The sequence below is a fragment of the Clytia hemisphaerica genome, unplaced genomic scaffold, assembly GCF_902728285.1.
Source record: "Clytia hemisphaerica strain Z4C2 unplaced genomic scaffold, Clytia hemisphaerica genome assembly, whole genome shotgun sequence".
Lineage (NCBI taxonomy): Eukaryota > Metazoa > Cnidaria > Hydrozoa > Leptothecata > Clytiidae > Clytia > Clytia hemisphaerica.
Window position 1 is genome coordinate 2,895,211 of NW_027103917.1, and position 16,231 is coordinate 2,911,441.

Below are 16,231 nucleotides of genomic sequence, written 5' to 3' on the forward strand. Positions count from 1 at the left end.
GCTTTGGATTCTATTAACTTTGGTAAAAAGATTTATAGTGCTGCAGAAAAGAAGTTTTAAAAGGTGTTCCTGTGAGCACTCATTTTCAAATTCTCAAGAAAGAGCAGAGGGCATCTTGATAATTTCTTTTGCAAAAGTAAGCTAATTAAATTTCTTGAAATTTGAAAAACATTTCCCTTCCCTGGAGTGATTTGAATGTTTACTCAGTGGAAATGCAGTGGGCAGAGTTTTTTGCTTTACTGTAAATGGGATTTTATTGTTTTGATTTGAGCAAGCCAAATTTCTGTTCAAGCCAAATTTCTGTTCAAACCAAAATATGGCTTCTAGGGCTGCAAATAAATATTTTTAGTCTCTTGGACATTGTGTCCGACTGAAACAAAATCCAGTCGGTCATTCTGTTTCTGTATTATCTTTGCCATGGATACAGATGGATATTACAAGAAAGCTATACTTTCTCTCGTCTTTTTTAGCATGACTGCCCAAAATAGGCTGCAATTAGACTATACTTTTAAAAATCAGGGGATGTTACACTCCTGCGCATAGCTGAAAGGCTTGGCCTACACTGTTTATATAAAAGAATTTTGACTTGTGTATTAGACTTAACAGAAAAACAGAGGAAAGACAGTAGTAGGCCAAGTATTAATGAAGATACAGGATCCTGATGCAGAATTCTATTGGTCGTTAAACAAATGTTCACGTGACATTATTGTTTTGGTGTGAAATATGGGAATCTGATTGGCTATCTTATAAACGGCTGTTTTTGGCACAAAATTCAAACCCAATGTAAAGGCCTATTGAAATTTAAATTTTAAATTCTGACCTGCAAACTTCAGTCTGCCAGTATAGCCCTATCTCTTTTTATGAAATTTACAGGAAACGCAGATTTAAACTTTGTGCCCAATGCTGCACACAAGAACTCAAACTAAAGTCTCACAAAAGCAGGACAAAAATCGATTTTTTGAAGTTTGCAAAAAAAAATGTCACATAGAATCTCTTTCAAATTCAGTATGTGAATCTGTGTGAATAGAATAGATAAAAAAATACATGTATTTCTCCTTTTTTTTGGCAAAAGTTATTAGAAATGAAAATAAAGGGATATATAATGATAATCGAATACTATCAACTGATGATCCGCGGCACTATCGTTAAGTTAAAATCGCATTGCATCCTTTTTGCTTGAGAAAATGATAGCCAGATTAAAGTTTTCCACCTGTGCTTGCCTGTGCTGGAACACAGGGGGTGGCTTTTTTAAACTCATCTCAATCCTCAAATAACGTTAAATGTGGTAGAACTTAGCTGCAGCAGATCATTTGATGAAAGTTGTTGGAATGCTTAGGGGCTATTGACAAAAGCAAAATTTTTTTAACGACCTCCCCCTTCCTCCTAACAGCTAAAAAATTCTTGAAAAAAATAACTTGTAAAGGGCTAAAATTACTGTGTGGAATCAAGTGCGTATTACTTATTGGTAATGAATCAACGGATCCTGCACTAATGTACTTCCCAGTTTTCTCAAAGGTAACGAATCGAGTGGGGATTGAACCCACGACCTCTCACTTGCCGGGCTCTATTCGTTACCTTTGAGAAAACTGGGAAGTACATTAGTGCAGGATCCGTTGATTCATTGCCTAAAATTACCTTTCCCCTAAATGCTCTTTTGTGTTCTTTTTCTTTGCTAACATTGAAATGCTTTTTTATTTCCATGGTTTCATATGGTTTTGAGCCGTGACCTTAGGATTTCACCAGAGGCAAGAATAGAACCACCAAAGGCAATTGACTGATTGAACTTTGATTATTAAACCACATCAAATCTCATTCGCAAATTACCCCAATTTTCAGATTCAATTGCGCTTTGATTGAGAAATAGGATTCGACTAGGATTTTCTCTATCATTCTTTTTATCTCACTCAATTGGAAATTGGCTTTCTTTAAGACATACCGTGAAGTCGGGTAACTTGCATCAATGGAGGGAAACTAACGACCTTAAAGGAAGAAATTTTGGCGGGAATTTAATTTGGCGGTCGCTTGAAAATTTAACCTTAAGATGGCGTAAAAACAGCGAAAAAATAGCAAAACACCTTAAAAGAGATCATATTTTCAAAATGTTTAATTTGGCGGGAATTTAATTTGGCGGATGGCGGAAAAAAGAAATTTTGGCGGGAACTTAATTTGGCGGATTTCCGTCAAATCCGCTAAATCCGCCAAATTTTCTTTCCGCCAAAATTTCTTCCTTTAAGGTAACTTTGTATTTAAATGAGTCATTCATTCATTTGAGGGCTATGCATGTTTGCCTTCACTGATGCAAGTTACTTTAATGGGATAAACTTTCGCGGGGATTAAATATCGCCGATTTGGGTGTCATCCACGAAATATTTCTAATCAAACTCAAAATATTTCAAATATAGATACTTTTTGAATGATTACTTGCATCATTAAAGCGCAAATAATGTGTATTTCAACAACCAATATGCATGATTTGACAATATAAAGATACAAAATTGTGAGAATATTGCAAAAAAAAAACCTGCAAAATTTTTGAATTTGGCAGATAGGCTCAACCACGAAATTTAATCCCTGCAAAATTTTATCCCATTAAAGTACCCAATCTCACGGTAGAGCAATCAAACGCAGTCAAATGACAATCAAACAAAACATATGGCGACCATCAATAATATGTTATGTTTTCGTCGCCTGACCGACTCACCTTCAAAACATATATCCCGAGTTGGTCCAGTCGCAACAATGTCAGAAAATTTTTCCGATAGCTAAGCCCTTTTCAACATCACCATTTGCTTTTTAAGTTTTTGTTTACCTTAAAAGGGAATTAATTTTCGCGGCAACTAATTTTCGCAAAACAGCTTTCCTCAGGAAATAATTTAATTTTTCCGGACTTATTTTTGCGACTAACTTCGAAAAAACTAACTAACTTGTAAATTTTAGTGAGGACTTAATTTTGCGAATCGGTGAATTTTATCTCATTTTCACATTTTTCGGTAGTTTGATTACCAGATTTTTTGTGTACAGTAGAGTCTCCATAACTCGAACGGCTAACTACGAAGAATGAAAATTTATTTGAATTACAGTATAGAGACATTCGAGTAATGGAGACTCATTAAAAGAGTTTCTTAGCTGAAAGAATTTTTAGAGTAAAAAACTTAATTTAAACAGGGCAGCAAGAGATTCTGTTTTTTGCCGGCTGGATTTTTCGGGATTTATCAACATTAAAAATCTGACTGACTGGATTTGGGGATGTTTTATGACGCGAACAGAACATATTATTGATATACTGTCAACTGCTCTAACTTGGGACTACCTGACAAAACATGGGACGGCAATTCGGCCACCATTTCACCAAACCTTGAAAGTCATTTGATTTGAGTTAATGAACGGCGTATTAAAAAATACACAATTTTTCTTTTGCACCAAGTAGGCTTTTAAATCGAAATATGAAAAAAAATTTATAGTGGAACGACAATCTCAATCGAACAGAAACTGTTGAAACTGTTGCAAATGCACACCCCGTGCAAATGCAAGGATTTCCGTGACTGATCGAATCTCAATTAAACGCAATCCAATATCAATCGATTTTCAATCGAATCTGAAAATATTCGATTGAGATTCGATTGCATTCAATTTGGTTCGACACATGGTTCGATCGTCGGTCTGTTCGATTGAGATCGTCTGGACACGCGAGTGTCAGAAAAGAAGAAGAAAAAATTAGAACAAAACGATGGAGTATTTGACGTAACTCGCGCGGCAAGTTACACAGTCATTATTTGCTAATCCCATTGGGTGATAGGCGGTTAGGAAGCCGTTCTCTATGTAATTCTCTAATCAGCGTCCGGTCATCTTGAATGAAAACAAAAAAAGTTAAAAAGGGTGCGCGAAGAGCAGTTGACGGTACGCCTATCATCATCCGCGAAACAAAAATCATCGAAATCAAATTTTGAAATTCTATTGAGATTCAATTTGTTTGATCTTTGATTTTGTTTGATTGAGATCGTCTACACTGAAGATAGTATGTTGGAATCTTTGTCAGAATTAAGATCAATATATATTCAACCCATGTGCAAAATAAACACAGAAAAAAAGGAAAAAGACAAAGCGAACAGTTGGTGGCTCCTTTAACAACAAAAAAGCCAAAAAGGGGGTGTGTCATACATAACATACAGAGACGCATCGATCTCTGACACATGTTTGGGTGGTTGAATTCATTTCATGAATATCTCTGAGATAAAATGCAAGTGAATAAATTGCCAAATGAATACACATTCTGTGTTCCATTTTAAAATGAGTTTTGTGAAAAGTGAAAGGCAAACCTCTGAAATGATCTTTTCGACCCTTGAGTTTGCAGACACAGAACAGCGCGTGGCATGATTCAACATCTTTGTGGAATCTGGATTTAATTGAGCTTTGATCTAAGCAAAACCTCTGACCAAAATGGTTGTAAAATAAACAAAAGTGAAAGTGGATTTATGGGCCATACCTTAGAACGAGGTTGCGCTTTTCGAGGGTATGAATTCGAATTTGTCTCCACGACTACAACTCTGTAACCAAGGTGAAAGACTCTACACCATCCTGCAACCAACAACAACAAAATGGCGGTCGACCCTCGAAGGTTTGCTGTCACAGTTACCAGCCTCGCTTTGAAACCAACTTATTGTTCAACTATCCCATAATTCATTGCGTTGTGAAAACATTACAAAATTTAACATCTTTAATCTCCTTTTTACGCTCTCCCCCGTTTTGTTAAAAACCACAAATTTTCCCGCGCTATTTTATCACGCTTTGCAAACGTGTTGCCATGTGGAGGCTGTGGACGAAAAGTAAAAAAGAAATTGCTGCAGTTCCGCAGCAGAAATTGCAATTTAAACTTTTTTGGTCACAAATTTGATTGATTTGTCTTCAAAAAAAGCACCACAAAATTGCAGATTTGATATTACCAGGAAAAGTGAAAAAGCGAAATATCGACATATTTGGCATTGCTTCGGGAAAATTGAAGAATTCCGTGAATGAACATAATAAAATGAATGAAACTTGTTCATTTCGAAGGTACAATCAAACAATAAAACAAGCAGGACGATGAAGCCAAATTGACCAATTGATGAAAATACCCCCTTTTAGCTGGATACACTGTAAGGGTGTGTTGCTTGGGGACAGCTGAATCGCAAGCTTTCCAGTAAAGATCTGATGTATCTTTATTGTTTTGATTCACACCCATTTTGATTTATTTTGCACATTGTGTCGACATCCCAGGCTTATTCTCCGTTGGTTTCGCAGAAAAATAAGATACACAATCTACAAACCACAACACTGTAAGGGTTAGAAAGTTTCGGTAAAATGCACTGTACCTTTTCACAGCTCAAGAGCTACACTGTAAGTGTTCGATTTTGCAAGCCGAATTTTTAGCGGCATATGCCGTCGTTTAGAAATCGAGTGCCCCCAGGGCGTAAAAAGAGGGAAACGCATTGACTAGACAACTTTCTACCTACTTTAATTCATAATTTCTGAATAGGCAGGGTGAGAAGTGGGCCGTCTAAACTAAAGCTTATCATTTCTTAGCGTCTCTTACTCTAATTTCCTCGGGATTGTTTAGGTTTTAAAACGGTATTTAAAAGTTCTTCATTATCGTTTTGTTTGAGGGCTTCCGCTTGGTATAATGTGAAGCTTTTCTGTACAAAAAGATCAAAAGCCTATCCACCCCACTTATCGACAAAACTATGGTGAATTCACTTGGTGAATCTGGTTCATAAATCACAAACAATGAAAATCACAAACTTGTTTCCCATGTCACTACTCATTGGAAATGAAACCTGGCAAGAAATCAGTCCCCCCAAATGACGTCAGCAAGAATAGCAAGTTAAAGCAAGCAAAGCCAATTTCAGAATTGCCAGACATATTTGGTATTTACTTCGGGGAAATTGAAAAATTCCGTCAATAAAATGAACGAAGGTACAACTTTAAAATTTCAAGATTGAAGAAACGATTGTTTGTACAAGAGTAAAATGAAACTTGTTCGGTTTCTAAGGTACAATTAACCCTTTAAGTGTCACGGTCATTTTTTTTCTAAGTTTTTTTAAAGAAAATCGCTAGTTCAAGAACTTTAAAGGCTTATATCTCGAGATCTAGCTGCGCGGACCTGCCTGAATGATAGAAAAATGCCCAATGGTAAAACTTCAAATTAATTCGCTGGAGGACAGAATCGAGTAAAACAGGGCCAAATTTGGAGGTTCTTGGATCACTCGTTGACCAAAAATGGTCAAGAAACGGTCAAAATCTTAAAAAAGTGTATTTTTGTCAAATTTTTGCATTTTTTTGACTTTTTGGCTTAAGATGTTGCTGGAAAGACTCACTTTTGATTTTTTTTGCTTGACCATGAAGCCCAATCCAATTCCTACGAGTTAGACCAAAAATGACGAATTCTAACTCAAACTGGGCATTACAGTAGCCTACATAGCCCATGTCCATGTTCGTAGACGATATGAAGACATGATGAGACTATTTTCCAATTTGAAAACGAAAAAAATTTACAAATTTGATCATCATTTGAATCAAACTAATAACAAAGGGATAAAAACTTTTTGACCATAAAAAGCAAGGGGCATACGTATTAGGGATTTTTCATCCAAATATTTTCATCGAAGTCAGACAAGGGTCTACTGTATTCATCATTTGCATCTTCTTTAAAAGAGATGGTAAACTTGAACCCAGTCCTTAGTTTACTTTTGTAAATTCTGATCATTAAAAAAAATTACATACAACTAAAATGAAAAGGGGAATCAATCGAATCGAATCAATATTATCAGGAAAACTATAATATTGATTGCATTTCAATTTGTTTGACCAATCGATAACCAAGCAGTCAAATTGACTTCAAAAGATTCCGATTGATTCTACAATCAGACAAATTCCCCTGAAGTAGAGGATAGTGGTCATTTTCAAATATATATCTTTTTAAGTCTTGCCAATCGTCAAAAATCAATCGAGCTCTATTTAAAACAGTCTCATTATTAAAACGAGCGAAGTGAACATTTGCATTTGCACTTGTTAATAGTAATCTATTGCAAAACAGACAAGCAGATGTTGTCTCTAGTCTTCCTTTATCATCCAATAGACACAAATTGGAAAACTCTAAATAATCTAATACTCCATGGTAGCTTATCTTCCATTACCTAGGTGGATTGGCTTGCTCAACATTGTTCAACCATTTTTATGAGTCATTTGATTTTTGAAATAACCTATATACTTAATCTAAATTCAAACGAAATCCAGATCCAAAGATAATTGAAAATTTAAGAAATGAAAAATATTGTGTTCTTCCCAAACTATAATACTTACAGGTCATACATATGTCTCTTTCTAATTCGATCTTCAAGGAACTAAGAATTTATTTTCAGTTCGAATCATAGAGAGCATTTGATTTTCTAGATGATGAGAACAATGCTTTAGTTCGAATTACAGAAACTTTTGGATTATAGAGGTTCGAATTATAGAGAGTTGATCGTAGTTCAAGAAATTACTAAAGAATGAAAGAAGAAAGATGAAAAGACAGCATCTTACCTTTGAATTTGTCCTTGATTCTTTATTCAATAATCTTCCCTAATCTCCGGGTTGATCGTCCATAACATTGAAATTGAATTTCCATTTAGCAAAATCATTTCGTTTCCATGAGCAAATATTGCCGGCAATATCATGCAAACTCCATGCTGGCCCCATAGTAAAAATATCTTTTAATTTCAAATTCAACACCAATATTAAAAAATCAACCAACCGTTGAATTCACCCACGTATCGATAAATTTCTTCCAGATCCGATAGAGAAATTATTCTTTCAACAAATAAATGCTGAAAATGTCGATCAAATATATTTCTTCTTTATGACCAGCAAACAATAATCAATGATGCAGGGATGTCCAGAAGGGCATGTGTTTCTTGCAAAAACAACCTAATGAAGGTTGCTAGAAAATGGTTGGTCATGGCTATATTACAGGCTTGAGAATCCTTGGTGAAGCAAGACTCTTTTGTTGATGATTTCGTGTCAATGTCCAGGAACAAGTTTACCCAAAGAAAGATCCTAAATCTTTACTGGCAATTTCTGTAAAAACAATTCTTTTAATTGCATATAGGTAAATCAAATAAATGACTTCAAGTAATGAATACCCTTATGCTTTGGAGACTTTTAGAGGTCAACAAATCAAAAAGAAAAGAGTTTCATTCGCTAGGTTTGGAAAGTTTTTCAGGGAATCGAATTGAGGATTAAGAAATGAAAAAAATGATTATGTGAAGAAAGAAATAGATAAGATAAGTTTATATTTGATGAGATTTAGATAAAAGAAAGAGGAAAAAATTCCAATCTTTGCCAGACAATGCACTTTCTTTAAGAGCACGGAAACATGAAGGGAAAGAGCATCAAAACATCCAATGAAGAACCGCTGTGAAGTGTAGAAAATCATGCTGACCATGCAAATCGAAAAACCACACACAGGTAGTATCGAAAGCAACGTGATCCAAGAAAATGATAGATTATGAAGATCATAGAAATCCATTCCATAAAATACGAAGAAGCAATCAATACAGATCTGTCGATGAAGACTAAAATCCACCATTCCAATAGAAAATATTTAAAAGTAACTGAACCCAAAAATAAGTAAAAACAACCTAAAGAAAAATATACGCCAAATCAAAGAATCAAAATAATAGTTTTGAAACAAATGCTTGCCACTGCCACTATCCCATCCTAGTGTAGGACTGCCACTTAGTCACCCAATACCACACACCTAAGTAACCATTCGCACCCGATACACATGTAACATGTCACGGTGAATATTAGGTAGTTCTTGAATCTTTTGCTATTGGGAATTGTACTTATTGCTGAAAAAAAATCAATAACAATTGGTGGGACCTATCGTGACGTCTCTCACCATATCACGCAATACTGAGCTAAAATTCTACATTTCGGTTGGTTTTGAACTACTGAAAACAATTCCAATATGGACAAGAAGAAGAAGTTGGGGAGTTAGGAACCCTCGTCGGGAATTATTATCCATATATTATCCAACTCGGGCTAATAATGAAACTCTCGTACAGAATCAGTGTGAGATTCAAAGTATATTATGTGTAGAGTAGTGTAGAGCAGTAACTCATGTAAAATAATCTTGGATTCTTTGGATTACTTTTCCATCTTATACACATTCTGTGGAGTAGAAATCTGGAAAAAAATCACGTCAAAAATCGTGGAAACGTCATCAGTTTTGCAGAGTGTCAGATATGGGGCTTCTCGAATCACGATAAACACGGTCTTTTGTTTAAACACGATCGTTTGTTTTGAAATGAAACGAAAAAAAGTGTTATTTTACAGACCACCTTTGATTTCGATATATTCACGATTTTCCTGTATTGAATAGTCATTGCTCAAAACCACTCTTTTGTTTACAAAAGATGGAATAATGACAGAGATATAGAAAAGATGGCAACAAACGGAAAGAGATGAACTTGACAATAAATTTTTAGATATAATCTCAAATCCATTCACAACAGCAAAACTGTATATTTTGAGTCCAATGAGGTTAATTTCTAAAAGGTCCATGACTTCCAGAAAGTTCTCCATGAAGTGGCATATTTCTCAAAACCAAAGAACTAAAACATCCTGCGAAACACATCAAAAATGATTTTCAGAAAATTCTCCATAAAGGGACAAATCTGGACATAGAAAGATGAAAATTGGATAATAGTGAAAGCAAATTTCAAGAGTAATTAGAAGATAATAAAAAATAGATATTTGGAAGACAAAAAAATTGGTGGAAGGATAAAAAATTTCATCTCAGGTATTCATAAATGCATCGGTCTGCAAAAGACAAAAGGCAATCTTTACACCATGCTGAGCTAAGGATTAAAACGGCAACTCCTGAACTTTATAATAAGTGAGAGATGATGAATAAGGGATTTGTTTCATCGAACTAATTGTCTGATCTACATAGTAAAGTATGTGACTAAGAAAAGAAAAATGTCTAAAGCATTTCTATTCTTGTATTTCATGTTCTGATGCTTAGGAACAGGATAAACAGTTCTTAACAGAGAAGGCTCTACTATGACTTTGTAAGGGTTCTGATGTGAACGTGCCTCAAATAATAAATATCTTTGCAATAAGAATCTTTTTACCCTTTTACCTCTCTGTCGAAAATTGCCGAATTCAAAATAATTTATTTTCAGTTTATCTATCAATCTCGTACTGATCTTTCTCCTTGATCGATATCAGCGACCTTTCTCCTTGATCGATTTTAACTTTTGATAACTGCTTGTAGGATATCTGATGATCGTTTTCGATTTGGCTAGATAATTTGGTTTATGTTTATGAACAAGCTCTTGGCTGAAAGGTTACATAATTTGAGAACTGAAACTGGAAAGTTTGTTTCTTTGAGAAAATGAAAGTAAAAATTATCAACAAAGATTTTTAAGACAACGTGGAAAGCAGAATGTTTTGTCAACTCGATTTGCTGCTAAAATAAAGAGCTAACTAAAGTGAAACCTTGGAAACTAAAAATCTTCGAGAAATAAATAAACAGCGAATTTAATTATTTATCCTGGCTATATCTGCTAATCGATCAACTAAATCAACTCCCAACTGTTAACTAAAGAAGCATCGTTTCACTTACCTTGGTCAAAATCATTTTCTTTCTTGATTTGAGAAATAGGCATTGGAAAATGAGGAAGTTTGCTTGCATCCATTGGGTTCTGTCCATTCATGTAGTTTGCGATGTCTGTGGGGCTGGAGAGATTCTGTGCAGTCGATGCATTGGAGAGAGTCTGGTAAGCCTTCATTGGTGTAGAATTAGATCTGGTCAGATTAGGACTGTTTCCAAAACCGAAAGATTTTCTTTGTTGTTGCTGATGCTGGTTGGTGATTGGTTGAAAAGGTGTTCCTCCATTTTGTTGACAATTTTGTTGGTGATGGTGATTCTGTTGTTGTTGCTGTTGCTGTTGGTGTTGTTGTTGTTGTTGCATTCTAAGGTATTCAATCAAATCTCTTTCCAAAGGTGATGTTGAATTATTGCTCAATATTTCGATCTCCTCTCTAGTCATGCAACGGGTCAGTGGAGAGATGACGTGACCTTCTTCTTGTTGTTGTAGTGGGTCAACTGGCTGCAGTTGTGTGTCCACCGGCTCCGCTTTCGTTTTCACGTGTTTATCCCTTGCCGTGTGATCACCGTGAGCCGGTTGCACTATCTTGCCTTGTCTTGTCATTCTGGTGGATCGCCAAATGAAACAGAACCACACTTGCAATTATCGATTACTTTTTTGTTGTTGTTTCGAACACTCACGGAAACAAATGATACTATATTAATGACCCCAAAAAATCAGTTAATGAGTTGTTTCAACCAATAGCTTTAAGCAGTGACGAATCATACACAATATGGTCGTTTTTCCCAAAACGTGGTTATGTACACCCTGCACAAGAAAAACAGAGCCAACATCAAAGATAGAGAAAAAATCTCTTTTTTTTTTTGCAAAAGAATAATTATGTCATCATAACTAAGTGTACTCAAACATGAAAATTATAATAAAAGTTTTTTAGAATGACGTCACCAGCAAAAATTGACAACTAGTGCTTTATTATTTTAACCGACCATCAATTATCGTTTCTAAGCGACTGAGGATGGGGTGTGGTGATTCAAAGATAAACAAAAGGGGGAGAGTGTAGAGCATTCTATAAACGCACTCCTTCATTGTGCTTTATCATAAGACTTTGTATTTATTTATTTGCGTGACCTCGCAGTCTAAAAAAATTTCACTTGCTTATGCATCTTTCCTATGTATCGGGAAATTAGGCTTGCATACGACAATGGCACTCTATAAATAACTTAATATGGTCAACGCCTTTGAAATAACGGCTTTCCTCTTATAATTATATCAAGTAATACGTAACTTAATGTAACTTTGATTTTGCAATTATCTTATTATCTTTACGTAGCATGAAAAATGTGTTGGCAGGTTCAAGCTTGCAAGTTCTCAAATTTCATTATTTAGCGCAATTTGGGCTCGATTTTTTCCGGGTTCAAAGGTGTTTATTTTGATTAGGCAAGTGATACCAACCTTGTTAAGTAACTGTGTTATGAAAAATAACTTTTTGAAATGCAAATGTTTTCTATTGCATATCACAAAGCACCGTATCCTTTCCGAATATTGAAGCTTTCTTAATGAGTCATGAGTGACATACTTAAACTTGAGTTAAAAGTAGTATAACTCACTGCTCTATATATCTTATGCAGCCTTTATTTGATTTAAAAGTTTAGAATCTAATTTGTCTGATTTAAAAGGTTACCAAGGGCACATAGCAACAAATAAACCGTTCATTAAAAATAGTATAGATGATTAATGATAATACACGCTTTTTTTATAAGAACATCAAAAATTTTTGAAGCCTTCGGATGTTCTTAAATTTTTAAGTTTTAAGCCTAAAAATGTTTTTAACATGTTCTTATTTTGATCATTTTGTGAAAAGAAATCGGGTGTTTTTGAGTCCAGAAAGCCTTAAAATGTTCTTAACTTGTTCTTAACATTTTGGCCAGCGAAGCCTTATGTTCTTATATAGTTTGTTCTTATAAAAAAAACGTGTAGTCTGTTTGAGATAATATATTGGTTCTATATCGAGGGCAGGTTTATTCCTGAGGCAGATTGAAACTAAAATCAATGTATTTTGAGGACTTTGCTCCATACTATGGAGGGTCATTTGTGTTTACATTAGCAAATTATAATCTCAAACAAAATCGATATCATTCATATAAGCAACTTTTAGTAATTTAATATTTACTCAAAATTTGTCAAAATTAAAATCATGTGAAATTTAAATTACGACCTAAATTACAAAGTATTTAAGAATTTTGAAATTTTGAGCCTACATGGAAATTGCAGTCGATATTTTACCAAATAAAAATCTTTGAAAACAAAAGTTTTCAATGTTCTTATGACTGTTTCAGTTCTCAGAAAAATGTCAATTCTTTTCTTTTCTAAAAATGGATTGATATAACAACATCATGAAAATTCATGTTTGTCCGTAGCCTCTTTCTTTGTTTACATGATTTCTAATGTATATTGAAAAAGCATCTAAAGTTTATTAGTCATGTTTTGAAATGACTTGAAATTAAAAAGGAAATGTCATAAAATTAAATGACCTTATTCTTTCTACATAGATAAGCATTTTTCTATTTTTGACCTGGCCAGCTATGACGAAAACAGTGAAGTGTAAATCCAAAGTGAAGTGTAAAGCCTTTCACGTCTTGGATTTTGGAAAATAGTCAAAGAAAGTAAAACCTCTGACTACATGCATACTAGCGAGTTTATGTATTCGAGATAAATCGAGGGGGACGGTATAAAGCAAAGTTGATATGTCTCCAAAATCACCGTCCACTTTGCTCGACGACGGTAAAAACACCAAGATACCGTCGTCTGTTTAGGTGAGCAAAGGCGATATAGAGCCATACATCAACTATCGACTTTGTTTTGTATCGATTTCACTTACCGTCGCCTTCGATATCCTCCGATACATAAACTCGACTGTATTTGATAGGGATTGCCAAAGGAACGAATGAGTACTGGTCTTATAGTTTACAGCCCCTTTTGTGGAAAAGTTAGCCAAGAAACAACCTATCTGCTGAAATGCCTTACCTGGTTTTTTCTTTTAAAAATTCTTTTGCAAAAATTTTAAGAATTTTTTTGAGAATCATGAAAGTTTTTTATGATAGTTTAAAATGACTAGGACTGACTAGATTTTTTCAGATGTAAATGACACAGATTTCCAAAGATACTGCCGGAGGAAAGACCTATGACATTTGGTTTAATCAAAAGAATCTTTGTCTTAAATCCTCACAGGAATGAAGAAGTCAAGTTCTCACGGATCAAATGAGACAGGGGTGTTATATTGATGTAGAGTTAAGATGGGTTCAGGTGCTGAAGAGCGTTGCTCTCAACATCCCTGTCTCCGTATCCCGGTGAAAATTTCTCCCTCAGTGGGTGACAATTGTGTCGAAATCCCAATAGGGATGGTTGCTGGCTTCTAAAACACCAGTGTGGATGTGCTGAGATTAAAGAGCACTTTCTCAGTCGGGTTGAAATTTCAGGTAATTTTTTCACCGGAGAAGGCTCTTTGATCTCTTTTCTAGTAAAGTTGGGGAGAAATGATTTCTTTTGGGGGCACTCAAAAATGTGCAGCTTCTAATGAAAATGATAATGACGTGAGGTGCATTCAACTTTGCTTTTATAGAAATAATACAAGCAATAACAATAGGTTGTTATGGTAACTTAACGACCTACTTGAATGCGTAAAACACCCAATGCTTAACCAGTTGGAAATTTAAAACAGTTTTTAAATGAGGGTGTGTCTAATTGAAGTGACAATTAAGACAAATTGCTTACGTCATCTGTTCTGAAGTACTGGTTCAAAAATAAAAAGCTTTTTCAAGGCGCGGTTTTTAATAATAAGCATTAAATAACCCTGTGGTCATTTTTGACCTGGTATGATTTTAATACAATCAAGTGTCTGTTTATTTGTAGCTATAAAATTATTGTCTAAAAGTTTTTGGCACAATCTCATGAAATGGGCGTAGAAAATCGAGTTAAGAATTTTTGAGTTAAAAAAAGTCCTGCATATTCGAGGTAAGAAAATTTAATAATCACAGTTTATCTATATTTTCACTTATAAACTCACCTTATAAGAATTTATCGTTTTTCTCGTTTTTCTGCAGTTCGGGTCTCCAAATGTTCCTGGTAAGGTGGTTGTTCTTAGGTTATTCTTATTTTTAGACATTTTTTATATTTGAATGATTTTTCTGGAATTTCTTCCAGCACTGTAGATTTTTACTGAGAATATGAAAAACTGCACAAATTATTTTGAACAATTTGATAAGAATTAATACGAACGTCTCGATGAAAACAAATATATATTGTACTAATGTAATGGGCTGCAGGATTTCCTGTTGTTTTTTTTTTCACTTATAAAAAATAAATATTTGATTGAAATATAATTGATAGATTGACTGTCTCGACATCATTTAGCTCCCACACTGTATTGAAAGTTAATATCTACCAAATCATGGCCTCAATATTCATTTTGTACTTATTTTGAAATAAGTAATTATCATGAAAATTTAAAATGGGGAGAAATTTTGGACACAAAAAATTATATCAATATTCATTTTGAACTTAGTTTGAAATAAGTAATTATTATGAAAATTTACAATGAGGAAAAATTTTGTATAAAAAGAATCATCAAGAAAATATGAGAAATATTTCATTTTAAGTGCGTCTAGAATTTTCCTATTTTCCAATTTGATGGATGCGGACTTCAGGGGACGAGATGGAATTTTTACAAGCTCTTATTTGATTTGGTTGGTCGTTAACCAGTAATCAAAAAATGTTGTTACTTTTTCTAAAGAACGTATCTCCTAAAAGCTCCATCTCATCTGGACTTCAGACCACAAATAAGCTGGTAAAAAAAATCATGCAACGCTCATACACGTTTTTTTTTTAAGAAACACACTTTTAAGAAACATGAGGCTCAGAATGCCTAAAAACTAAGAAACATCTAAGAAACATGCTAAGGCTAAGAATGAGAAACTAACATTTTTTAATTCGTCGTTTTTTTTTAGAACCTTCCAATCAAAACAAATGTTTTTTTTCTTTGCATGAAAAATAGGTTGATTATGTCAAAAAGTTTAGAAACATATAAGAAATATTTAAGGCTCAAAATGCCGATTTCTTAAGATACATTGAGGCTGCTTGGTAAAACTAGTTTCTTCGTGTGTTGATCTTGTGAAGCTCTTTTCATCAAGATTTGTTGCATTCAGGCACCCCACCAATAGAAAAACAACAAAAAATAAACAGATTCTTTATAAGTAGAAACTATATAAGAACATAAGGTTTCGATGGCTAAAATATTAAGAACAAGTTAAGAACATTTTAAGGTCTCGAGGACTATGAAACACTCAACTTCTTAGGAAAATGGACAAAAACACAGAAAAGAAAAGGTGCAGATAAGAACATTCTTAGGTAAAAAAACTTAAAAATTTGAGAACACCCAATGGTTTCAAAAATTGTGGATGTTCTTATAAAAAAACAACAAAAAAGTTAGCGAGGTAACACTTCAAAAACCCACTTAAGTGGGTTCCTTCATCATAAATCAATAAATATCTCTCTTGAATTTAACATAAGGCGTGCCGTCTGTGACGTTTTTGCGTTCTCGT

The 16,231-nt window shown here is 34.3% G+C and overlaps 1 protein-coding gene across 4 annotated transcripts in view; it reads right to left on the reverse strand.

Annotated features, from left to right (window-relative positions):
* Positions 1 to 16,231, reverse strand: part of LOC136809473 (DNA-binding protein RFX2-like) — a 43,097-nt gene that overhangs the window by 16,796 nt on the left and 10,070 nt on the right. Inside the window, exon 1 of one of the 4 annotated variants that reach the window (XM_067066008.1) lies at positions 10,649 to 11,496. The exons of 1 other annotated variant lie outside the window; for it this stretch is intronic. In XM_067066008.1, coding sequence (XP_066922109.1) covers positions 10,649 to 11,237 — 589 coding nt within the window. In that variant the 5' untranslated portion in view covers positions 11,238 to 11,496. Of the gene's footprint in view, positions 1 to 4,316; positions 4,456 to 4,483; positions 4,663 to 10,648; positions 11,497 to 16,231 lie in introns of those variants that run through there. 2 more of the 4 variants (XM_067066009.1, XM_067066010.1) reach the window with 2 other exon arrangements.